This window comes from Hyla sarda, chromosome 3, assembly GCF_029499605.1.
Source record: "Hyla sarda isolate aHylSar1 chromosome 3, aHylSar1.hap1, whole genome shotgun sequence".
In the NCBI taxonomy this organism is placed as follows: Eukaryota; Metazoa; Chordata; class Amphibia; order Anura; family Hylidae; genus Hyla; species Hyla sarda.
Window position 1 is genome coordinate 15,634,160 of NC_079191.1, and position 26,864 is coordinate 15,661,023.

Sequence of the window (26,864 nt, forward strand, 5' to 3'; positions counted from 1 at the left end):
GGCGTGGACGGAAGAGAAAAACTGAGGAAATGTGTCAAGGCAGGACAGTCCGGATGGTGGATAAGCAGCCTCAAACAAGTTCCTAAGATATTCAAGCTGTCCTGCAGGCTCAGGGAGCATTAGTGTCAGCGCGAACTATCCATCGACATTTAAATGAAATAAAACGCTATGGAGGAGACCCAGGAGGACCCCACCATGGAGGAGACCCGGAAGGACCCCCACCATGGAGGAGACCCGGGAGGACCCCCACTATGGAGGAGACCCGGGAGGACCCCCCACTATGGAGGAGACCCGGGAGGACCCCACTATGGAGGAGACCCGGGAGGACCCCACTATGGAGGAGACCCGGGAGGACCCCACTATGGAGGAGACCCGGGAGGACCCCACTATGGAGGAGACCCGGGAGGACCCCACTATGGAGGAGACCCGGGAGGACCCCACTATGGAGGAGACCCGGGAGGACCCCACTATGGAGGAGACCCGGGAGGACCCCACTATGGAGGAGACCCGGGAGGACCCCACTATGGAGGAGACCCGGGAGGACCCCACTATGGAGGAGACCCGGGAGGACCCCACTATGGAGGAGACCCGGGAGGACCCCACTATGGAGGAGACCCGGGAGGACCCCACTATGGAGGAGACCCGGGAGGACCCCACTATGGAGGAGACCCGGGAGGACCCCCACTGCTGACACAGAGACATAAAAAAGCAATATTACATTTTGCCAAAATGAACTTGAGTAACCAAAATCCTTCTGGGCAAACATCTTGTGGGCAGATGAGACCAAGATAGAGCTTTTTGGTAAAGCCAATCATTCTACTGTTTACCGAAAACAGAATGAGGCCTACAGAGAAAAGAACACAGGACCTACAGTGACATATGGTGGAGGTCAATGTTTTGGGTTGTTTTGCTGCCTCTGGCACTGGGGACCTTGAATGTGTACAAGACATCATGAAATCTGAGGATTACCAATGGATTTTGGGTCGCACTGTACAGCCCAGTGTCAGAAAGCTGGGTTTGTGTCCGAGATCTTGGGTCTTCCAGCAGGACAATGAACCCAAACATACGTCAAAAAGCCCCCAGAAATGGATGACAACAAAGCGCTGGAGAGTTCTGAAGTGTCAGCAATGAGTCCAGATCTAAATCCCATTGATCACCTGTGGAGAGATCTTATAATTACTGTTGGGAAAAGGCGCCGTCCAATAAGAGACCTGGAGCAGTTTGTAAAGGAAGAGTGGTCCAACATTCCGGCTGAGAGGTGTAAGAAGCTTATTGATGGTTATAGGAAGACACTGATTTCAGTAATTATTTCCAAAGGGTGTGCAACCAAATATTAAGTTAAGGGGCCAATAATTTTGTCCGGACCATTTTTGGAGTTTGGTGACATTATGTCCAATTTGCTTTTTTTCCTCCTTTTTTGGTTTAGTTCCAATACACACAAAGGGAATAAACATGTGTATAGCAAAACATGTGTTACTGCAATCCTTTTCTGTGAGAAATACTTGGTCACATGTTACTTGTATGTCCACTAAAAATATAGGATAGGTAATTTAACCCTAACCTACCCTTATTTGTGAGAGTCGGGATTTTTGTTTAAAGTCCAATGCAAGTCTATGAGAAATCTGTTATTGCATAACTTCCGTACGGCTGGAGATATTTCGCTTATACTTGGTCACATGTTACTTATTTGTTAAATAAAAATATATAATAGTTAAATTAACCCCTAACATACCCCTGTATGTTAGGGATGGGGTTTTTGTTTCAAGTCCCATGCAAGTATATAGGACTTCCAGTACCTTACTCCACAAGCTCCGCTCTGCATCTCCTGGTGAATGTGTCAGTCTGGCTGACAAGCCACACCCTCCCTGCATTCCATGCCCCATATTGCAAAGACACGCCCACCCTTTAAGCCACACCCCTTTTGTTTTCAGTTTACAATATCTTTACCACAACACAGCCCCACCTGGGACCCGGGATATGGGGACGGGATATTTGGTCTGGATTTAAGGATGGGAAATGAGTACAAAAGCTTCCTTCTATGTTTCTTTTCCTCCCCATGAGGATAAGGTAGGAAAAAAACGGGCAGTGCCGGGTACTCAGCTAGTGTGTGTGTATATATATATATTAAGGGGGCTTCTGAATATCAGTGAACTGTAAAATCTGAGATCTTTTAGTACAGACTGCACAAGATGTACAGTCAGAAGGCTACCAGCTGCTATACCGATTGGCACCCCACGATTGTATCATAGGGATGCTGATAGGACCCCTGGAAGGTTCCGTCACAGCATGTAGAGGGTTAAACTGCCGGGATGGGACTAAAGTAATATCCAGCCAACATCTGCCGAGTATAAAGCCGCCCTGGCTTCTGAGCTCTCACTCTATATGCAATGACTGCAAGTGCCGTAAAACTGCGGCCATTAAGAGGTTAATTATCAAAACCGCTATTAATATTTTCAAGGTCTTCGCGTACTGTAGGTTGAATTATAGTTTTCCTGTTTTAGAGATTGGAAAACCTGTACTGGTCAAACACTTTCCACAGCTGAGGGTTTGCTGTGGTCTCCAAACTGTGGACCCTCAGCTGTTGCAAAACTACATCTCCCAGCATGCCCGGACAGCCAACGGCTGTCCGGGCATGCTGGGAGTTGTAGTTTTGTAACAGCTGGCGGCACCCTGGTTGGGAAACACTGACCTATACTATACACTACTATATAGTCCAACATGCTGGGAGTTGTAGTTTTGCAACAGCTGGAGGCACCCCTGGTTGGGAAACACTGACCTATACTATATACTACTATATAGTCCAACATGCTGGGAGTTGTAGTTTTGTAACAGCTGGAGGCACCCCTGGTTGGGAAACACTGACCTTTACTATATACTACTATATAGTCCAACATGCTGGGAGTTGTAGTTTTGCAAGAGCTGAAGGTCCACAGTGTAGAGACCATTGGCCTAGGCTAAATACAAATGTAACAACAGTTTCTGTTCACTGACCACAAAGAATTTCATGAATTTAAAATTTTTATTTTTTGCAACTTATTAAAACTTTTATTTTAAGTGTGTGTGTGTGTGTATATGTATATAGACAGTGATCCCTCAACTTACAATGGCCTCAACATACAATAGTTTCAACATACAATGGTCTTTACTGGACCATTGTAACTTGAAACCAGCCTCAACATACAATGTACGGACAGTCCAGATCTGTGAAACGTGTCGCAACTGGAGAAACTGACCAATCAGAATGGGCATTTTACTGGTAAATCACCTGTATTACTGAAGTGTATGCACTGACTGGTGTCTGGTAGCGCCCCCTACAGTACAGGGTGGTATTACATGTTCTGTACTCCTTACCTGTATTACTGAAGTGTATGCACTGACTGGTGTCTGGTAGCGCCCCCTACAGTACAGGGAGGTATTACATGTTCTGTACTACTCTTTACCTATGCCAGGGTTAGCTGCTCCTTTGGACACCAAGTAAGGGGCGACTCCATTTGGGACAATGTGTGTACTGTATAGGACCCTGAAGAAGCTCCTGTCCTCTACATAAACCATGTTTTCCCAACCAGGGTGCCTCCAGCTGTTGCAAAACTACAACTCTCAGCATGCCCGGACAGCCAACGGCTGTCCGGGCATGCTGGGAGTTGTAGTTTTGCAAAAGCTGGAGGCACCCTGGTTGGGAAACACTGACATAGACAGTGATTACAGCTCCCAGCAGATCTTTATTACTTTTATATGTAAGGATTTGCTTTATCTATATTATTTATCTACTTATTTTTCTTTAATCCTCACTTTTTCCTATTTTGGGACTTCAAAACCAATTACCAGGTTTCCATAGAGTTCTGGTCTCAACATACAATGGTCCCAACATACAATGGTCGTCCTGGAACCAATTAATATTGTAACTTGAGGAACCACTGTGTGTGTATATATATGTATGTGTATATATATATATATATGTGTGTGTGTGTATGTGTATATATATATATATATATATATATATATATATATATATATATATATATATATATATATATATATATATATATATATATATATATATATATATATATATATAATATTAAAAAAAGACAAATATGGGCAGCACTGGAAAGAGGATCTTCTGGTGCTGGCTATGTTGGACTTGCTCCCAATGTGAAAGTCTAAAAAATTTTGAAAAAAGAAAAATAACAGCACACAGGTCCTTAGGTGAAAAAATGTGGTCTTTATTCACCCATCATCAGAGGCGACGTTTCGGCTGCCTCTTGCAACCATTGTCCGGCCATTGACGATGGCAGCCGAAACATCGCCTCTGATGATGGGTGAATAAAGACCACATTTTTTCACCTAAGGACCGGTGTGCTGCTATTTTTCTTTTATATATAGATATAATTTATTTATTTTTAATTCTCAGCCCCACAAGTTACCTGTGACTTATGGAAGGAAAGCGGCGACGTGTCTGACAGCGGCAGCAGCACCACCAGCGGACACTGGAGCGCAGAGGGCGCTGCCTCCACCCCCTCCCCTCCTCACACCGAAGCCAGCCCCAAGTACACAAGTGAGGGGTTCAGCGCTTCACACGTGGATGAAGGATTCGAAACGGACCCCGACCCCTTCATCCTAGACGAACCAGCCCCTCGGAAGAGGAAGGTAAAGCCCGGAGTGCCCCCGCGATACCTCAGTGCCCCTCTAGGTCTCATATTCTCCATTGACTGATTGTTGTATCTTCCAGAACTCTGTGAAGGTGATGTACAAGTGTCTGTGGCCAAACTGCGGGAAACTGCTGCGCTCCATTGTGGGCATCAAACGCCATGTAAAGACCCAGCACCTGGGGTAAGTATAATATCTGACCCTCCTGTGACCCCACCAGCAGAATAGCGAGTACAGCTCTGGATATAACTCAGGATCAGTACAGGATAAGTAATGTAATGTATGTACACAGTGACCTCACCAGCAGAATAGTGAGTACAGCTCTGGAGTATAATATAGGATATTACTCAGGATCAGTACAGGATAAGTAATGTAATGTATGTACACAGTGACCCCACCAGCAGAATAGTGAGTACAGCTCTGGAGTATAATACAGGATATAACACAGGCTAAGTAATACAATGTATGTACACAGTGACTTCACCAGCAGAATAGTGAGTACAGCTCTAGAGTATAATACAGGATATAACTCAGGATCAGTACAGGATAAGTAATGTAATGTATATACAAAGTGACTTCACCAGCAGAATAGTGAGTACAGCTCTGCGGTATAATACAGGATATAACTCAGGATCAGTACAGGATAAGTAATGTAATGTATGTACACAGTGACCTCACCAGCAGAATAGTGAGTACAGCTCTGGAGTATAATACAGGATATTACTCAGGATCAGTACAGGATAAGTAATATAATGTATGTACACAGTGACCTCACCAGCAGAATAGTGAGTACAGCTCTGGAGTATAATATAGGATATAACTCAGGATCAGTACAGGATAAGTAATGTAATGTATGTACACAGTGACCCCACCAGCAGAATAGTGAGTACAGCTCTGGAGTATAATACAGGATATAACACAGGCTAAGTAATACAATGTATGTACACAGTGACTTCACCAGCAGAATAGTGAGTACAGCTCTAGAGTATAATACAGGATATAACTCAGGATCAGTACAGGATAAGTAATGTAATGTATATACAAAGTGACTTCACCAGCAGAATAGTGAGTACAGCTCTGCGGTATAATACAGGATATAACTCAGGATCAGTACAGGATAAGTAATGTAATGTATGTACACAGTGACCTCACCAGCAGAATAGTGAGTACAGCTCTGGAGTATAATACAGGATATAACTCAGGATCAGTACAGGATAAGTAATGTAATGTATGTACACAGTGACCCCACCAGCAGAATAGTAAGTACAGCGCTGCGGTATAATACAGGATATAACTCCGGATCAGTACAGGATAAGTAATGTAATGTATGTACACAGTGACCTCACCAGCAGAATAGTGAGTTCCTGTTGAGTCCAGTTTCTGCTCCTGGTGACTGAGCCTTTGTTTCTCCTCAGGGATGGGATGGATACTGATCAGCGTAAGAGAGAAGAGGATTTCTACTACACCGAAATCCAAATGAAGGAGGAATCCGAGGTGGAGAGCACCCCAAGGAGCCCCAGCACCGCTACCGCCCCCCTCCTCATTCAGCCTGTGACACCCCGGCCGGAGACGCTGGCATTAGAGGTGCCCTCTCTGGAGTCTCCAGTGCCCAGCGCTCTCAGTCAGTCCGCCCCGGGCTCCTTCTGGCATATCCAGGCTGACCATGCCTACCAGGTAAGTGCCCAACCAGTAAGATGGGGTTTTATCACCTGCTTTTGTCTGTTTCTCTGTAACCGATTGCAGAATTAGGATTGCAGCTCTGAAGGAACCGTTTAGCATTAAAGCTTTTGGTTACACAGAACTGCTCGTGTCTTCCTTCATCTTCCTTCTCATTTATTCAGTGTTTTGTTTCTCCCCACCAGGCGCTGCCTTCCATCCAGATCCCAGTGTCCCCCCACATCTTCACCAGTATAAGCTGGGCCGCTGCTCCCACTACGCTTCCTGCCCTCTCTCCAGTGAGTATTATGGCTGTTATCTTGTTTATCCTGTTCTGCTTATTATTTTGTCCCTGTTATGGCTTTTATTCATGGTATAACCAGCTGTTGCAAAACTACAACTCCCAGCATGTCCTTCGGCTGTCCAGGAATTCTGGGAGTTGTAGTTTTGCAACAGCTGGAGGCACCCTGATGGGGAAACAACGCTCCAGTGGTTCTTTAGTGGGGTCTGCAGATTTCCTGATTTTGTTAAAATATATCAGTGGGGTCCAACATATACAGTCTAATATTATTAAAAATTAAACATATATATATATATATATATATATATATATATATTATATTTATATTTATATTTATATTTATATTTATATTAGCTGAGTACCCGGCACTGCCTGGTTTTTCCTACCTTATCCTTGTGGGGGAAAAGCAACAAAGGAGGAAGCTTTTGTCCCCATATCCCGTCCCCATATCTAATCCTCATATCCGGCTGCGTTGTGGTAAAGATATTGTAAGATGAAAATAAAAGGGGTGTGGCCTAAAAGGTGGGTGTGTCTTTGTGAGTTGGGGTGTGGCTTACCAGCCGGATTAACACATTCACCAGGAGATGCAGAGCGGAGCTTGTGGAGTAAGGCACCGGAAGTCCTATATACTTGCATGGGACTTGAAACAAAAAACCCCGTCCTTCACGTATAGGGGCAGGTTAGGGTTTAATTTAACGATTATATTTTTATTTAACATATAAGTAACATGTGACAAAGTATTATGGAAATATCTCTAGCCGTTTGGAAGTTACACACATACATACACACACATATATATATACACATATATACACACACACATATATACACACACATATATACACACACACTTATATACACACACACATATATACACGCACACATATATACACGCACACACATATATACACACACACATATATACACATACATACACACACACATACATACATACACACATACATATATACACACATACACACATACATACATACACATATATACACACACACATACATACACATATATACATATATACACACACACATATATACACACACACATATATACACACACACATATATACACACACACATACATACACACACACATACATACATACACATACATACACACACATATATACATACACATACATACATACATACACATATATACACACATATACACATACACATATACATTGGGGGAGACTTATCAAAACTTGTCCAGAGGAAAAGTTGCCCATAGCAACCAATCAGATCACTTCTTTCATTTTTAACAAGGCCTCTGCAAAATGAAAGTAGTGATCTGATTGGTTGCTATGGGCAACTGGGCAACTTCTCCTTTACACATGTTTTGATAAATCTCCCCCAAATTGTGTGTATATGTGTGTATGTATATATATATATATATATATATATATATATATATATATACATTTATTTTAGAGACACACGTACACACTCTGATCAAAAAAATAAAGGAAACACTTACACAACACAATGTGACTCCAAATCACTGACACTTCTGTGAAATCCCACTGTCCACTCAGGAAGAACACTGATTGACAATCAATTTCACATGGAACAGACAACAGGTGAAAATTATAGGCAATGAGCAAGACACCCCCAATAAAGGAGTGTTTTTTGCAGGTGGTGACCACAGACCACTTCTCAGTTCTTATGCTTCCTGGCTGATGTTTTGGTCACTTTTTTGAATGTTGGCAGTGCTTTCACTCTAGTGGTAGCATGAGACGGAGTCTACAACCCACACAAGTGGCTCAGGTAGTGCAGCTCATCCAGGATGGCACATCAATGCAAGCTGTGGCAAGAAGGTTTTCTGTGTCTGTCAGCGTAGTGTCCAGAGCATGGAGGCGCTACCAGGAGACAGGCCAGTACATCAGGAGACATGGAGGAGGTTGTAGGAGGGCAACAACCCAGCAGCAGGACCGCTACCTCCGCCTTTGTGCAAGGAGGAGCAGGAGGAGCACTGCCAGAGCCCTGCAAAATGACCTCCAGCAGGACACAAATGTGCATGTGTCCACTCAAACAGTCAGAAACAGACTCCATGAGGGTGGTATGAGGGCCCGACATCCACAGATGGGGGTTGTGCTTACAGCCCAACACCGTGCAGGACGTTTGGCATTTGCCAGAGAACACCAAGATTGGCAAATTCGCCACTGGTGCCCTGTGCTCTTCACAGATGAAAGCAGGTTCACACTGAGCACATGTGACAGATGTGACAGAGTCTGGAGATGCCGTGGAGAACGTTCTGCTGCTTGCAACATTCTCCAGCATGACCGGTTTGGCGGTGGGTCAGTAATGGTGTGGGGTGGCATTTCTTTGGGGGGCCGCACAGCCCTCCATGTGCTTGCCAGAGGTAGCCTTACCGCTATTAGGTACCGAGATGAGATCCTCAGACCCCTTGTGAGACCATATGCTGGTGCCGTTGGCCCTGGGTTCCTCTTAATACAAGACAATGCTAGACCTCGTGACTGGAGTGTGTCAGCAGTTCCTACAAGAGGAAGGCATTGATGCTATGGACTGGCCGCCCGTTCCCCTGAATCCGATTGAGCACATCTGGGACGTCTCGCTCCATCCACCAGACTGTCCAGGAGTTGGAGGATGCTTTAGTCCAGGTCTGGGAGGACATCCCCCAGGAGACCATCCTCCACCTCATCAGGATCATGCCCAGGCGTTGTAGGGAGGTCATACGGGCACGTGGAGGCCACACACACTACTGAGCCTCATTGGGACTTGTATAAGGACATTACATAAAGTTGGATCAGCCTGTAGTGGGGTTTTCCACTGTGATTTTGAGTGTGACTCCATATCCAGACCTCCATGGGTTGATACATTTCATTTCCATTGATAATTTTTGTGTGATTTTGTTGTCGGCGCATTCAACTATGTAAAGACGAAAGTATTTCCTACGATTAGTTCATTCATTCAGATCTAGGACGTGTTATCTTAGTGTTTCCATCAATTTTTTTGAGCAGTGTGTATGTATGTGTGTATATATGTATATGTATGTGTATGTATGTATATATGTGTATGTATGTATATGTATGTGTATGTATGTATATATGTGTATGTATGTATATGTATATATATATATCTATCTCTATATCTATCTCCATCTCCACATATACACACAAATAGTGTGGAGTCCAGCCTATACAGTCAGCAACAATGTATCAGTGCAGGGAAAAAAATTATATATATTATATTAAATATTATATAATATATGAGATATTATATTATATCATATATATTATATAAGATATAGTAAAATATTATATAATTATATTATATATTTTTTCCTGCACTGATACATTGTAGCTGACTGTATAGGCTGGACTCCACACTATTTGTGTGTGTATATGTGGTCGTATATTGTTTTTGTGTGTGTGTGTATATATGTATATAATTAATATATATATATAATATTATAATTAATAATATAATATAGTTTATGTATTTATATTTATAAATTATTTATGTAGAGGGTTGTCTAGTTCGGATACTTTTGTAATAAATCCTCAGCTACGAGACATTAAACTGAATGTAATTACTGCAAATTTTTGTGCCTAGTGTTATCTTTATTATGTATATTTTAGCCAATGACCTGGATTAACTATTGCAAATGAACCACAATTTGCGCCAAAATAAATGACGAATGTGACTTTTCACCACTCGGTTATAGTTAATCTAAGCCATTGTTTGCACCTTAGTCAACAATGCAGTTTTGCTTAGTGGGCAGGGTCCCCGAATCAATGTGACCACCATATGTGGAGCCCTCTATAGGTCGTTCAGGTGTATTGCAATCCTTTCTGAGACTCAACAAGTTCCGCTCTTTTCTTGCAGATCAGAAGCCGGTCGCTCAGTTTCAGCGAACAGCAACAACAGACTCCATCCATAAAGTCCCAGCTGATCGTGGCCTCACCACCCCGGGCGTCTAATGGGAACAGGTAGGTTCCTCCGCAGAATTCTCTAAAACCAAAGAATACAAGGGGTATTCCGGCCTTAGAAATCTTATCCCCTATCCAAAGAGGATGGGGCGCGGCCATCACGTCTCGGGAGCATCGCCTGGCACCAAATGCCAGGGGCTGCACCAAGATCGTGGGGGGTCTTTTGGCACTATATATATTTATATATATATTTATATATTTATATATATATATATATATTTATATATTTATATATATATATTTATATATTTATATATATTTATATATTATATATTATATATATAATTTTTTTTTTATTTTATTTCTGGCAAATTTAGGCTTTACTATGACAATATAACCTGTAACCTGCATTTACATTTTTGCTCAGGAATATAGATATATAAACAAATGGGCAGCAGCACTCCAATATTGTGAAAAATGGTGGTCTTTATTCAGACATCAACGTGCGCGACGTTTCGGCAAGCCGAAACGTCGCGCACGTTGATATCTAAATAAAGACCACCATTTTTCACAATATTGGAGTGCTGCTGCCCATTCGTTTGTACATTGTTTGGACCGGGGTCCTTAAGCAGCCGGCACTCTGCTGCTCTCTTTGGGGACTATATAGATATACACTATAGTGATATAGATAGAGATATACATGCGCACACTCACTCGCACACATCTATAGCTCCCGCTCAGAAGGGGTAATTTAAATTAAAAAAAATAAAAAATTTAAAAAACACACACATACTTACCTTCCTCACCCCTGCTTCTCCCCTAGAATAATGGAGCTCCGGTCCCTGCTATGCACCGCTTCGGGGTTTGTGGGTGTGACATCAAAGGCCCAGTCAACCAATTAACCTTTAACAGCTCAGACACTAATTGGCTGAGCTCGCTTGTGACAGCACATATCTGTACCTGAAAGCACTGCACAGCAGGGACCAGAATTCCATGATGCTGGGGGGCGGTGCAGCAGCTGTGAGAAACCATTGATCAATGTAAAAGATCATTGTGTGCAGTGTTATAGCCCTCTATGGGAGCTATAACATTGCAAAAAAAAAAGTTTATAAAGATCATTTAACCCCTTCTCTAACAAAAGTTTGAATCACCCCCCCTTTTCCCATTAAAAAAAAAGTGTAAATTAAAATAAACATATGTGGTATCGCCGCGTGCGGAAATGTCCGAATTATAAAAAATATATCATTAATTAAACCGCACAGTCAATGGCGTACGTGCAAAAAAATTCCAAAGTCCAAAATAGTGTATTTTTGGTCACTTTTTATATCATGAAAAAATAAATAAAAAGGGATCAAAAAGTCCTATCAATACAAAAATGGTACCGATAAAAACTTAAGAACACGGCGCAAAAAATGATCCGCTATAGGGGTCAGAAGATGGTACGACAAAATAAAACCTATATAAGTAGGGGATCATTTTAATCGTATGGACCTACAGAATAAAGATAAGGTGTCATTTTTACCGAAAAATGTACTGCGTAGAAACGGAAGCCCCCAAAATAAAAAAAAAATTGTGTTTCTTCAATTTTGTCGCACTATTATTTTTTTTTCCGTTTCATCATAGATTTTTGGGTAAAATGACTAACGTCATTACAAAGTAGAATTGGTGGAGCAAAAAATAAGCAATCATATGGATTTTTAGGTGCAAAATTGAAAGAGTTATGATTTTTTAAAGGTAAGGAGGAAAAAATTAAAGTGCAAAAACAGAAAAACCCCTGGTCCTTAAGGGGTTAAAGGGGTACTCCGGTGCTCCAGCATTCTGAACAATTTGCTCAGAACGCTCTGAGCTGGAGGCCATGATCGTTACATCACAGCCACGCCCCCTGATGACGTCACGACCACTGCTGCAGAAACCCGCGATCAGACCTCTTATCCCCTATCCTTTAGGTAGGGGATATGATGTCTAGCAGCGGAGTACCCCTTTAACCAGTCTTGTACCATGACCAACAATATGGGATAAACCAGTCTCGTTTGTAGACCGTTATTTTGGGGTCCCTGTCCTTCAGTACAGAGCAGGGTAATAGTTGACTCTGGTGAGTACTTCTTCTCATTGATGAGATCCCCTTGATGTAAGGAGTTTTAGATGCAATGCTCCATGGGTAAAAAGTATGCAAATTAGTTCTCATCTGAAAGAGGGAAAACACCTGTCTCTTGTAATGTATAACTGTTGGAGTTATAAGCTAATAATTTTTTATGCATTATATTCTTTAGCTTCTTAAAGGGGTACTCCGGTGAAAACCTTTTTTTCTTTTAAATCAACTGGTGGCAGAAAGTTAAACATATTTGTAAATTACTTCTATTAAAAAATCTCAATCCTTCCAGTACTTATTAGCTGCTGAATGCTACAGAGGAAATTCCTTTCTTTTTGGAACACTGATGACATCACGACCACAGTGCTCTCTGCTGACATCTCTGTCCATTTTAGCAACCGTGCATAGCAGATGTATGCTAAGGGCAGCATGGTGGCTCCGTGGTTAGCACTGCTGCCTTGCAGTGCTGGGGACTTGGGTTCAAATCCCACTAAGGACAACAATAAATAAAGCGTTATTATTATTATTATTATTATTATTACGTCAGCAGAGAGAACTGTGGTCGTGATGTCGTCAGAGACCATTCCAAAAGAAAAGAATTTCCTCTGTAGTATTCAGTAGCTAATAAGTACAGGAAGGATTAAGATTTTTTAATAGAAGTAATTTACAAATATGTTTAACATTCTGCCACCAGTTGATTTAAAAGAAAAAAGGTTTTCACCGGAGTACCCCTTTAATTCATTTAAATGTAATTATTTATTTATTTATTTTTTATTCCAATAGTGAATAGTTTTAATTTTTACTTAATTTATTATTCTTTTATTATATTTCAATAGTAAATGGGTTTTCTACATTTTTATTTTATTTTTTATTAAAATTTTTAAAGGAAAGTTCGTGGTGAAGCCAAGAAATGCCGTAAGGTCTATGGCATCGAACACCGGGACCAGTGGTGCACCGCATGTAGGTGGAAAAAGGCGTGTCAGAGGTTCCTAGACTGAACCCTCTTCCCACCCGCAGAACCTGCTCGTCTCCCAAGATGGCGGACGTGTTTGGCTTCAATGCTTCGAGGCTACCAGAGTCCAAACATCTCTGAGCGAGTGGTGATGACTAAAGACTGTATAAATTGTAAATGGCAAAACCCTTGTACATCAATGTTGGACAGATTTAAATTTTTTTTTTTTTTTTAAAGACTGTAGGGATTTTTATTTTTTTTTAACTTTGCTAAATGGACGTGTAGGGACCAAAGTGTTCAAAAAAAAATCCCTCGTCTCAACAAGTTTCCAAAAGTTTTCCGACAGTATCGAGATACCCGTCCGTGTTGTACATAGCGTCCGTTTCACCGCCATTGACCTGTAAATGTCCTACACCGCGACAATACACTTGTTCTTATATTTTGTTACATGATTTTTAATGCAAAAAAAGTTTTATGTACAGTAAAGATGCATTTTGACTCCTACAGGGTCCATCAAAGAAAAAATTCCAGTTCCCATGTGTGTGCCTCTTAGTGTCCGGGGTGGGGGGAGTCTATGAAGCCATTTTGTACATCTGTTTAGAAGTTTGGGTGTTTTCTTAGGGCCCATTGGTTTGCTTGAGTGGCAACAAAAAGTTCACGAGGAGACGACTATCTCATGATGTGGTGCTCTTAATCAGTCCAACTGGTTACATCAATGTGTACAATGAGCAGCTATCCTTCCTTCATTGGTACCTCCTTGCTTGCGCGCACAAACATTCTTTTATTTTGTTGGTTCTATCCATTGTTTTTCAAAAACAGCTCAAGTATTTGGTCCAAAGAACCTTGACAAATGCACCCAAAGTCCAGGATCCTTGCCACAGGTAGATACCTGCATGGTGAGCACGGTGGCTCCTCTCTCTCTGGTAGTGGGGGTAGAAGGGAGGGTCTAATACTGAATGTTCGACACGCGTCTCTGTTAGGTCCAAAGAACCTTGGCAAAGATACCCAAAGTCTAGGATCCTTACCATAAGTGTATACTTGCCAAGAAATGGTGACCGTGGTTTCCCTCTCTCTGGTGTTGGGGCAGACGGGATGGCCTAATACTGAATGTCTGAGAAATGTCTCTGATCTCCTCAAGAACATAGAGACATGGGTATATGTCACCACTGGGTTAGGCATCATAAAGGACCAAGTAAAGAGCAATTCCCTCGAATAGCCTTCAACTCTTGTATACTCCCAACTTGGTCCAAAAACTATTTGACCCATGGTTTCCAATGTCCAAATAACAATGATGGAGTATAAAAAAGAGGAGGAAAGTTCTTCTACCAGCTCCATAGTAGGTCAATGTCATCTTTGCTGGTGTCTAGTTGGGTTCTCCCAGTTTTATGGTCTCCCTTTTTGTTTACCGGCCATATTAGGCTTCCTAAATGTGATGTCCAAAGACGGGGACAAACATGACTGTTATACAAGACACAACCCACGGACTGGTGCGGCACTGTTATGGGAAGAAAGCAGCCATGTTTTTCCTAGTTCTGGACAACAGCTTGGCTGTTTTTGAAAAGATGGTTTGACCGGCAAAATAACCCATCTTGGTGCTCTTTATTGTGATGGTGCAACGTGAGACATTCCAGTATTCAGCAGAGAAATCTGTAAGGTGGTGCGGCAAGTATGACATAGTCTCGAGAACATGATCCTTTTTAGAAGGTGTGTTGTCCATCGTCTGGAGAACTTGGGCAGTACTGTGGCCTCCTTAGGTCATCTAGACCCCTGTTCCTCAAGGGCGTCCAACAGGCCATGATTTATTATTTTTTAGGAATCCCTCCTTGTCTAAACATTACCCTGGTAGGATATCCTCAAATCGGGAAGTGTTGGAGCTTCTTAAGAACCATTGAGGAACCCTGATGGACACTGTATTCAAGCACTCTCTGTGCCCAAGGATCGGTCTTCTGACCCAAAAACTCGTTCTGTACGTTGCTTTGGGCCATTCATGAGTCTCCTTCGAGAATTCTGTGGACTTCCTATTTTTGATTCTCCTCCATTTTTGTGCAGGTTCAAAGTTTAAAAAAAAAAATTAAATACATTTCGGCTCGGACCATTTCTTCAAGGTGCTGTCCAAAAAATGTTTTGTCTAAGTGTCCCGAAATTTTTGAGATACCCAAAAGCACTTATCGAGATGTGATGTTACGGGACATCTTGGGAGTCAACGAATGCAATTTCGTTGGGTTTACCTGCGGTGGCGAAGCCAAAAAAAAAAATCATGGCATGCCCAATGTCAACAGGATGAAAGTATGTGACCCCCCCTCCCCCCCCCCCCCAGCTTTGAGAAGGATTGGTCCTTAGAGCCTCAATGCACCTTTTTAAAGATTAGATTTTTATTTTTATTTTTTTGGTTTCATGTCATTGTGTATCTTTATATTTCTTATTAATGTGAATGTATCTGTATAGTTAGGATTTCGCATTTCATAGCTGAGCTTTTGCACAAAAAAGTTGGCAGGATCAGAAATTTTTTGCTTTTTTTTATACGAAATATAAAGTATAAAACGGAGAGTGAATGATAACCCCCTTCTATAAAATGCTGCTGACTGCATGACGCTGCGTCTGGCCTAGACTGGAAAAAAAAAAAAGACTATTTTATGAATACATATGTAGCAATCCCAAAAAAAAAAAAAAAAAAAATTCTATTTTATATTTTTTTAATTGTTTTTGCTTCTTTGGAGCTAGTGTAATGAAGCTATATGAAAAGGGGTTATCCAGAAATAGAAAAACATTTTTTATTTTTTATTTTTTTTCAATATGAAATAGCGCCACCGCTGTCCTCAGGTTGTGTGTGGTATTGCATCTTGGTCTTAGTGAAGTGAATGGAACCAAGTTGTAATATAACTCACAACCTGAGGACAGGGGTGGTGCTGTTTATGCGCAAAATAAAGAAAAAAAAAGGTTTTTTTTGTAAGTTTTTTTTTTTCTTTATAACCTCTTTTTAATGCCGTTTTTGTAGCATATTCTACGTAACTCGATCAAACCACTCGGACCCAAGGATGAGGTATCCCTAAAATAAGCTGAACCTCTGTGTTTAGTGTTTTCCCAAACAGTGGACCTTCAGCTGTTGCAAAACTACAACTCCCAGCATGCCCGGACAGCCTTCGGCTGTCCGGGCATGCTGGGAGTTGTAGTTTTTCAACAGCTGAAGACACAGTGCTTGAAGAACGCTGCTTTATACCCTGGTCATTGGACTTGAGATGTGATTGTTTAGTTCTGTATAGGATCTGTCACGGTTTATTTTTTTTATTTATTTTTTTAACCCCGCAAAATCCGTTGACTGGCACACTCCATGTTGGGGTGTTAATCTCTTTTGCTCTTTACATTTTTACACTCCAAACTGCCCATAACCTACTGCAAAATTTAGAATTTTAATATATATATTTTTTTTATTTCTGTATCCTGTAATAGTTTTAATTTTTTTATATTTTTTTTTTACATTTTATTTACTCAATTCAGATCATTTATCATCGAAGCTGTTTTCAAAATTTCACAATTTCAAAACAGAAGAATTTCAATGCTGAAACCAACCTTCAGAGTTTTTCCATTTTTTTTATTTTCGAAATTTTTACATACTGGCTGGGGCCAAGTCTTTTTTATTTTATTTTTTCCCCCCAATTGCCCTGCATCCTACAAATGTGATATAACTTTTTCTTCTCTGAATTTTTTTATTTTTAATTCTGGTGATATGGCAACTTAAAGGGGTTATCCATGAAAAAATGATATATATAGATATAGATATATATAGATATAGATATATATATATAATCTCTCAACTGGCTCCAGAAAGTTAAACAGATTTGTAAATTACTTCTATCAAGAAATCGTAATCCTTTCAGTACTTATGAGCTGCTGAAGTTGAGTTGTTCTTTTCTGTCTAAGTGCTCTCTGATGACACCTGTCTCGGGAAACGCCCAGTTTAGAAGCAAATCCCCATAGCAAACCTCTTCTACTCTGTGCAGTTCCCGAGACAAGCAGAGATGTCAGCAGAGAGCACTGTTGCCAGACAGAAAACAACAACTCAACTTCAGCAGCTAAAAAGGATTAAGATTTTTTTTTAATAGAAGCAATTTACAAATCTATTAGCTGCTGAAGTTGAGTTGTTGTTTTCTGTCTGGCAACAGTGCTCTCTGCTTGTCTCAGGAACTGCACAGAGTAGAAGAGGTTTGCTATGGGGATTTGCTTCTAAACTGGGCGGTTCCCGAGACAGATGTCATCAGAGAGCACTTAGACAGAAAAGAACAACTCCACTTCAGCAGCTCAGAAGTACTGGAAGGATTAAGATTTTTTAATAGAAGCAATTTACCAATCTATTTAACTTTCTGGAGCCAGTTGATATAAAGAAAAAAAATACTAATCATTTTTTTTTCCTGGAATACCCCTTTAAGAAAAAATTTGGCATGCTCGAGTCCTACAACTGCAATGAGGTTTGGTGTATTTTGGTGTTCCCTTAGGACCTCAGCTGTTCCATGTAAATGAGACTGACATTTTTTGTAAATTAAAAAAAAATCTGATTTCTTCTTTTAGTCAAGTGCAAATTTTTTTGGTTTTAAATTCAAATAATATTTTTTCGGCAGCTTTTGTATTGCTGAAAGACCTGCAACCTATTCTTTCCCAAATTTTTAAATATAAATATTATTTTTTTTCCCTCCTATATTTCGGATTGAGTGATTAAAATTGTATAGGTGTAAGTGTCGGCAGCTTTGAGCACGATCCCTTGTGAGATTACGGTTAAGCCATGTCAAGCTTCACTTCTGACCTCAAGTAGAAGCTCAAGTTTTACTTATTTTTTAATTTTTTAATTTTTATTTAGCAAAAACTTCAGGATCCCCGTTGGCTTTGAGTGTAATTTTAAATGTTTCACAAAGTTATAGAAAAATCTTTTTTTTAAATTTTTTTTTTTTTTTTTACTTTTTAATAGTTCCCCTGGCTGAATTTGTAATATTTAATTTATTCTGTTAATATCTTAAACACATTATAGGAATTTTATGTTGGACCGATCCAAAAATAAGATGCAAAAAAAAAAAAGGGGTAATCCAGGATTAAAATAAAAACCATGTCACACTAGCTTAATACGGACTTGTGTTTTTGTGTCCGAATTATGTCCGCACGAACTGGCCTGACTGGTGGTTTTAAAGGGGTGCTCCGGTGGAAAACATATTTTTTATTTTTTTGTTTTTAAATCAACTGGTGCCAGAAAGTTAAACAGATTTGTAAATTACTTCTATTAAAAAAATCTTAATCCTTCTAGTACTTATTAGCGGCTGTATACTAAAGAGGAAATGTATTTTCTTTTTGGATTTCTTTTCTGTCATGACCACAGTGCTCTCTGCTGACACCTCTTTCCATATCAGGAATTTCCTGACATGGACAGAGGGGTCAGCAGAGAGCACTGTGGCTGAAAATAAATTCAAAAAGAAAATTATTTCCTCTTTAGTATATAGCTGCTAATAAGTACTGGAAGGATTAAGAATTTTTAATAAGTCATTTACAAATCTGTTTAACTTTCTGGCACCAGTTGATTTAGAAAAAAAATAAAATAGTTTTCCACCGGAGTACCCCTTTAAGGACTTCTGGCTGTAAGTCCCAGCTTGATGACCCAAACGACAGCTGTCCTACAAGGTCGTCGGGCTGGGACTTGTGGCTGTAATACACAAGCAAAAAAAAAAGGGGGTTATTATGCTATTGTGAAACTAGCCTAAAACGGCGCCACACTACTCCACAGGTTCTGTTTGGTAATGCAGCTCCACCACATTCAATTCTGCAGAACTAAGATGCAATACTATACTCAACCCATGGACAGGGGTGGCGCTGTTTTTCTAATTCTCTAGAACTGGGTTTCCCAACCAATTGCTTCTAGCTCTTGCAAAACTACAGCCGAAGGCTTTCGGGCGTACTGGGAGTTGTAGTTTCACAACGGATGGAAGCACATTAATTGGGAAACACTGCTGCAGAACCTCTTTGCTTTGAGGTTTTGCATGTTTCCGTGTGTTCCTCTGTCGGCAATGTAGTATTGCAGCTACTACGCACCCAGGTGTCATGTATGGCGCCTCTGGAAGGTTGAACAGTGCCGTTTTGTCAGATTTAACGCACAAATTCTAGATTGCAACGGATGGGCAAAATTTGGTAAATTTGAGGAATCAAATTTTTATTTCACGTGTAAATTTTTAAGAATTGGAAGCCTGAAGTTAAACTGCATCTTTAAACATTTTTTTTAATTTTAATTTTTATTTTATAAACCTATTTGTATATACACATACACTAAACTCATCAACTTAGCAGCGTTTTTAAACCTGGAGATTTATTATTTTTTTTTAAATTGTTAAAATTGTTACTTTGTATAATGATTATGTTGTATATGTGCATGTTGTAACCTCCAATTTTTAACTTTTTTTTTTTGTTTTTGTTTAAAGAAATTTTTTTTTTTCCAGCCGTCTTCCAAGTATTATTTCTATTGTAATACAAGAAAAAAATGTGAACTTGTATGTTTATACAGCGGCGATATGAAATATATTTTCTAAATAATAGGTTCAATGTCTTATGTCTTCATTGGTTCAAATAATGGTGTCCGAATGTGTGAAGTGAATGTCGATATTTTTAGCATTTTTGTGTTTTCCTTCTCGCCTTTTAAGAGCCATAACTCTTAAATTTCCACCCACAGACCCATATGAGGCATGTTTTGTGCGCGACCGCTTTATATTTTGTAATCACTCATTTCACCGTAAAATGTTCGGCAAAACCAAAAAAATTTTGTGTGGGGAAATTGAAAAGAAAACTGAAATGTAGAAAATTTTGGAGCGTTATGTTTTCACGCTGTACAATTTATGGTAAAAATGACATGTTTTCTTTATTCTGTGGGTCAATACGATTAAAATGATCCCCATCTTTAGATACTGTTCTTCTATTGTACTGTCTTGAAGAGAAAAAAACTCACATAAAAAAAAAAAAAAAAAAAAAAAAAATATATATATATATATATATATATATATATATATATATATATATATATATATATATATATAATTTTTTTTTTTTTTTTTTTTTTTTTTTTTTTTTTTTTTTGCAAAATAAGTATGTTTTAAATTTGTCCTATTCTACCCCCCTATAACTTTCTAATTGTTCCATATACTGGGCTGTATGAGGGCAAATTTTTGGTGTCGCAATCAGTAGTTTTTTTTTTTTTTTTTTTTTACCACATGGGATCATTAAAGGGGTACTCCACCAGAAAATCTTATCCCCTTTCCAAAGCATAGGGCATATGATGTCTGATCACGGGGGTCCTGCCGCTGGGGACCCCCGCAGCCCCTGGGCCGGCAGCAGCAGAGTCCGGAACATGGAAGCTTGGAGCTTCCATGTTCGTGACCTTATGCCACGCCCCTTTAATTCATGTCTATGGGAGGGGGCGTGACTGTAGTCGCCAGTCATCCGGCATGTACGACTGGGGTGCTGCAATGGAGGTCCCCAGCGGCGGGACCCCACGATTAGACATCTTATCCTTTTAGATAAGGGATAAGATGTTTTGTGGTGGAGTACCCCCTTTTACCTTATATTTTGATAGTCTGGACTAGAGATGAGCGAATTGAATCTGACGAGTCTGAATTTGTTACAAATTTCAGGAAAAATTTGATTCGCAATGAATGCGAATATCGCCGTGATTCGATCACGCTAATCGCTTCATTATACTCCATTTAGTACGGTCCAGGCTCCAGGGCATCTAAATTGGCGGATCCACATGTGAGGGCATGGGGCAAAGAATCCTGTGAAGGCGAGAACAAGGGTCAGCAGGATGACCCTGAATCACATGCAGCATGCAGCCTATCAGCAGCCAGCCACCCCTGTCACAGCCTTATATAATCGGCAGTCATCTTGTGGCCAGTCATTTCAGTCTTTTATTGCAGAAAGAGGGAGGGACAGACAGCAGTGTGTGTTGCACAGAAAAGGATTTTTACGGCAGTGATTAAACTCAAGCCCAAATACAGCCTAGAAGCACTGATAGGGAAGGGAGAGAGATTGAGAGAGTGCAATTTTTGGTGTACTACACAGTGACTGTGTGCTGCAGCACTGGTGTGCACAACAACTGAAAAGCTAATAGTAGCCAGCCAGTTAGGGTGAGCAGAGGCATATTGTCCTCTATTAAGTGTAATCTGCATACATCTAAGTGGTGTAACATTTTGTTCCTGTTAGGCTAGGTTCACACTACGGAATTTCCGACTGCTATTCCGCTTTGAAATTGCAGGCAGAAATTCCACTTACTAAAATGTATAGTGTAGTGAATGGGTTTCTGTTCATAAATTCACACTTCGGAATTTGTGAATGGAAAATCCGCTTGGAAATTTCCGCCTGAAAAATGGCGTTGCTCTTTCTTCAGGCGGAAATCCGTGCGGAACACATTGCAGTCTATTGGAGACTGCAGTGTCCGCGCAGTCCTAGCGCCGACTGATTCATCCGGCTGGCCTCACTCGGAATCTCAGGGCGGAAATGTTCTGCTCGGAGAGTCCGTAGTCTGAACCTAGCCTTAAAGTCTTAAGGGCCTAGATACTGAAAGGCCAGGCAAAAGTACACACCTGCTGGTATTGTAGACAAATACTGTTTTAAGCGTACTGTAGCGCATTGTCCTCCCTTATAAGTGCATACCACATACATGCATCTAAGTGGTGTACCATTTTGTTCCTGTTAAAGTCTTAAGGGCCTAGATACTGTGAAAGGCCAGCCAAAAGTACACACCTGCTGGTGTTCTAGACAAATACTGTTTTAAGCATAATGAAGCGTATTGTCCTCCCCTTTATATACTAAATATGTCATGCAGAGAAGTGCCAGGACATGCACAGAGGAGTGGCAGAGGCCTAAATTCATCAGAGGTCGCAGCAAACTAGGGGCAGCTAGTGGCAGCAGGAGTCGCAGTGAGAGGCCTCAGCTCCCGGTATCAGCTAGCGGTCGTATCTGGACCAGCAGCCCATCTGCCGTCATCGATTGGTTAACACGGTCATCCACTTCATCACAAGTGACATCTGACATCCCCAGTCAACACTCGGTGGGTTCCTTAGACACAACCCTCAGTTGGCATGGCCGGGGAGCAGTCCTTGTCCTCCCAGTGCCTGTGTCCTATGCTGTTCCCTCTCCTAGAGAAGTATCTTATGCTGTGGGCTCAGCTCCACTATTTACTGAGGACGATCTAATAGAGGACAGTCAGCAGCTACTGCCCAGCCAAGAAGTATAAGAGACATCCACCGCTTCCTCCGCCAGATGGGAAAGTAGGGATGAGGAGAGTGACGTGGGAGGCGGTGTTGCCAGCGTTCAGGATCTTGAAGCAGACATTGTTGAGGAACCTGAGGAGGACATCAGTGACGTGCAGACACAACTCGATGATGATGAAGTCAATCACACTTGCAAGCCGGGTGCAGAAGGGGCTTCATCATCAGGAGAAGAGGGTTGCAGGTTGCCTGTGAGGCAGCAGCTGAGCCAGCAAGGTAGCATGGTTGGCAGTCAGCATGGTGGCAGAAGTGGAAATTCTGGAGCCAAAGGTGCATGGGGTAGACCACCTGCTTCGCGGCAGCCTACCTTCCGGGGAGGTAGTGAACAGGGGTTCCTGGAGTCGGCGGCAGTAGCAGTCAATTAGTGCGGACTGTTGGTGGGAAAATCAGCTAGTCGGCGGTGTGGCAGTTTTTCATCAAGCTTCCGGAGGAGGTTAACCTGGCCACATGCAAGATGTGTCTGCAGAAGGTGAAGCGTTTCCAGGGTCCAAATGTTGGCACCACAGCCCTGTGTCAACATATGCACCATCACCATTGGGAGAACCGTGGCTCGATGTGGTGGTCCAACCTGCTGCATCACCCAGTGGCACACCACTCCCTGTTTCAGCCAGCCAAAGCTCCACCACCTCATCCAAAGGGAGCTATGTGTCATACCCATCTTCTGTCGCTCCAGATGCTCCTGCTCCTCCTACTTCAAGCCAGTCATTCTGCCAGCAATCCATCAGCAAAGCCATGTCCAAGAGACAACAGTATGCTCCCACTCATCCAACGGCGCAGAAGCTGAATGTGCTCCTGTCCAAGTTGCTGGTGCTACAGTCCCTCCCTTTTCAAGGGGTGGACTCTGCACCTTTCAGAGAACTGATGGCATGTGCCGAGCCGAGGTGGAGAGTCCCAAGCCGTCATTTCTTTGCGAAGAAGGCAGTACCAGCACTGCACAATTTTTTGGAACAGAAGGGGGGCCAGTCCTTGAGCCTGTCGGTGTGTACCAAAGGGCATGGCAGCGCCGACGTCTGGAGCTGTAACTATGGTCAGGGACAATACATGTCCTTTACGGCTCACTGGGTGAATGTTTTTTCCTGCGCAGCCACAACACCAACTTGGACAGGTCACACCGCTTCCGCCTCCACGCTCTCAGGCCGTTGGTCCTGTGACAGTGTGGAACCCGCCTCCTCATCCTCCACCGTGTCCTCAGCCTCCACTGCACGAACAAGTCTCAGTACCCCTCCAGCATACCATGTGTGCAGGGCACGGCGGTGTCACGCTGTTCTTCACATGGTTTGCCTTGGTGAAAAGAGTCACACAGGGGAGGAACTGTGAAAAGTAATTCATCAAGAAATAGAATCATGGCTTACTCCACGAGAACTGGAAATGGGAACCATGGTGACTGACAACGGGAAGAACATCATGCCCTGCGTGGAACACAAGTTCAATCTTGTTGTGAAGCGGTTCCTGAAGTGTTCCCCCCATCTGCAAGACATCCTAACAATGGGAAGGAAACTTTGCATGCGCTTCAGCCACTCGTACACCGCAAAGCACACCCTCCTTGAGCTGCAGCGTCAGAATGGTATCCCCCCAACATAGTCTGATTTGTGACATTTCCACACTTTGGAATTCCACCCTCCATATGTTGGACTGACTATATGAACAGAGAAAAGCCATCACCGATTTCTTGATGATCCAAGCGGATAGGGAGACTCCCCTGTGTAACTTCAATGTCAACCAGTGGCAGCTCACACGTGACACCTGCCGTTTGCTGAGGCCCTTTGAGGAAGCCACATTATTAGTCAGTCGCCAGGATTACGGGATGAACGACAATCATTCCACTGCTTCATTTCTTACAACACGTGGAAACGATGGCTGGTCAGGGCACTGGAGATGTGGCGCCTACATCTCACAGCCACATGATCCCTGTGAGGGCTGAACTGGAGGAGGAGGATGGGGAGGGGCACAGTGGAGCACAGTTTAGGTTTCGCGAGATGGGCGGTTTTTCTAGTCATCTGACAAGAGAGGAGGAGCTGGAGGGTTATGAGGAAGGCGAGACAGACGACCCAGACACACCGTGGCAGTATGCAGTGGAGATGAAGGCAGGGAGTCCCTCCGAGTCACTTGCACAAATGGCACGATGCATGCTCACTTGCTTGCGTAGTGACCGCCAAATTGTCACCATTCGGCAGTGGGATGACTTCTGGCTCTCCACCTTATTTGACCATCGCTATAGGCACAAAATGGGGGCCTTTTCTTACACCCACTGAGAGGGAGGACAAACTGACCTACTACAGAGGCATCCTACGTAGTCAGTTGGCTGATGCTTATCTGCGCCATCCTCCACCCTCTTGCAGGTCAGACCTTTGTGAAGCTGAATCAGGCATGGATCAGCCAGGATTTCCACCCACCAATGCTTGATGCATCGGAGTAGATTGACCATGGTGCCACGCCAACACTGCACAAATATGGATAGTGCCAAACAAATTTAAGACGCTGCTCCACAGTTACAGACATTCCTCCGCATCAGACCACAAGTAAGTATTGAGGATATGCATTAGCTAAAACTTAACTTTTAATAATATTCTTAGGGGAAAAATAAAATATATGGACCCACATTTTTTTTGATCAAACAAAAGGATAGATGTGCAAAAAAACACCATGTGCCACCTACACCACCAAGTATTGATGTGATGGATAGACCTCTAAAAGGTGGAAGGGAATAACGTATGGTCCATTGTAACCGGTGGGGATAAAAACTTCCCTTGTAAGGCCCTACTCTCGCATTATTAATTCCCTTCTTGGCAAGTGTTAATCACCCCCTAAAAAGGGCGGCCCCAAACAGGAACCTGTCCCTATTTCCCCCTACAAACACTGCCATTTCCCAGGGTTTTGAGGTGGAAATAGAGAGAGTTTCCTGTGTGGGACCACCCTTTTTAGGGTTAGTAACACTTGCCAAGAAGGGAATTAATAGGGCAAGAGTAGGGGCTTACAGGGGAAGTTTTTACCCAACCTGCTACAATGGACCATACATTGTTCCCTTCCACCTTTTCGAGGAAAGTGTTACTTGTCTTAAAAAGGGCGGCCCCACACAGGAACCTCTCCCTATTTCTACATAAAAACCCTGGGAAATGGCTGTGTTTGTAGGTGGAAATAGGGAGAGGTTCCTGTGTGGGACCACCCTTTTTAGGGTTAGTAACACTTGCCAAGAAGGGAATTAATAGGGCAAGAGTAGGGGCTTACAGGGGAAGTTTTTACCCCACCTGCTACAATGGACCATACATTGTTCCCTTCCACCTTTTCGAGGAGAGGGTTACTCATCTTAAAAAGGGCGGCCCCACACAGCAACCTCTCCCTATTTCTACCTAAAAACCCTGGGAAATGGCTGTGTTTGTAGGTGGAAATAGGGAGAGGTTCCTGTGTGGGGCCTACACTTGCCAAGAAGGGAATTAAAGGGATTTTTTTTATTTGACTATGCTACAGGGGCTGTAAAGTTAGTGTAGTTCATAATATAGTGTCCGTACCTGTGTGTGTATCATGGGATTTATAGGCAAACAAGAAAACTAAAAACAGGAAATACAAGTTCACAGAAAACTAGCCACAGTGTTATGGTAATCTCACAACATAGCCATTTATCCCCAAGACAAGCGCAGATCCTTCCTAAGCATGTCCATTACTGTCTGCCAGGTACGTACTAAAATCACCTTATGCTGGATAACCCCTTTAATAATGCGAGAGTAGGGCCTTACAGGGGAAGTTTTTACCCCCACTGGTTACTATGGACCATACGTTATTCCCTTCCACCTTTTAGAGGTCTATGCATCACATCAATACTTGGTGGTGTAGGTGTCACATGGTGTTTTTTTGCACACCTTTCCTTTTGTTTGATTGAAAAATTTGGCTCCATATATCCTTATATCCTAAGTATACTAAGTATCCTAAATATACTCCATTAAGTATACTATTAAAAGTTAAGTTTTACGTAATGCATATCCTCAATACTTACTAGTGCACACTAACACTTTTACAAAAGAGAC

General features: G+C 42.0%; 1 protein-coding gene across 1 annotated transcript in view; it reads left to right on the forward strand.

The window, feature by feature from the left end:
* Positions 1-18,831, forward strand: part of ZNF395 (zinc finger protein 395) — a gene marked incomplete in the record, with an annotated part of 37,175 nt that extends 18,344 nt beyond the window's left edge. The window contains 6 exon segments of the mRNA XM_056563804.1: positions 4,412-4,647; positions 4,730-4,830; positions 6,063-6,321; positions 6,510-6,602; positions 10,474-10,577; positions 13,493-18,831. Coding sequence (XP_056419779.1) covers positions 4,412-4,647; positions 4,730-4,830; positions 6,063-6,321; positions 6,510-6,602; positions 10,474-10,577; positions 13,493-13,604 — 905 coding nt within the window.
* Between the last annotated feature and the right edge of the window lie 8,033 nt (positions 18,832-26,864).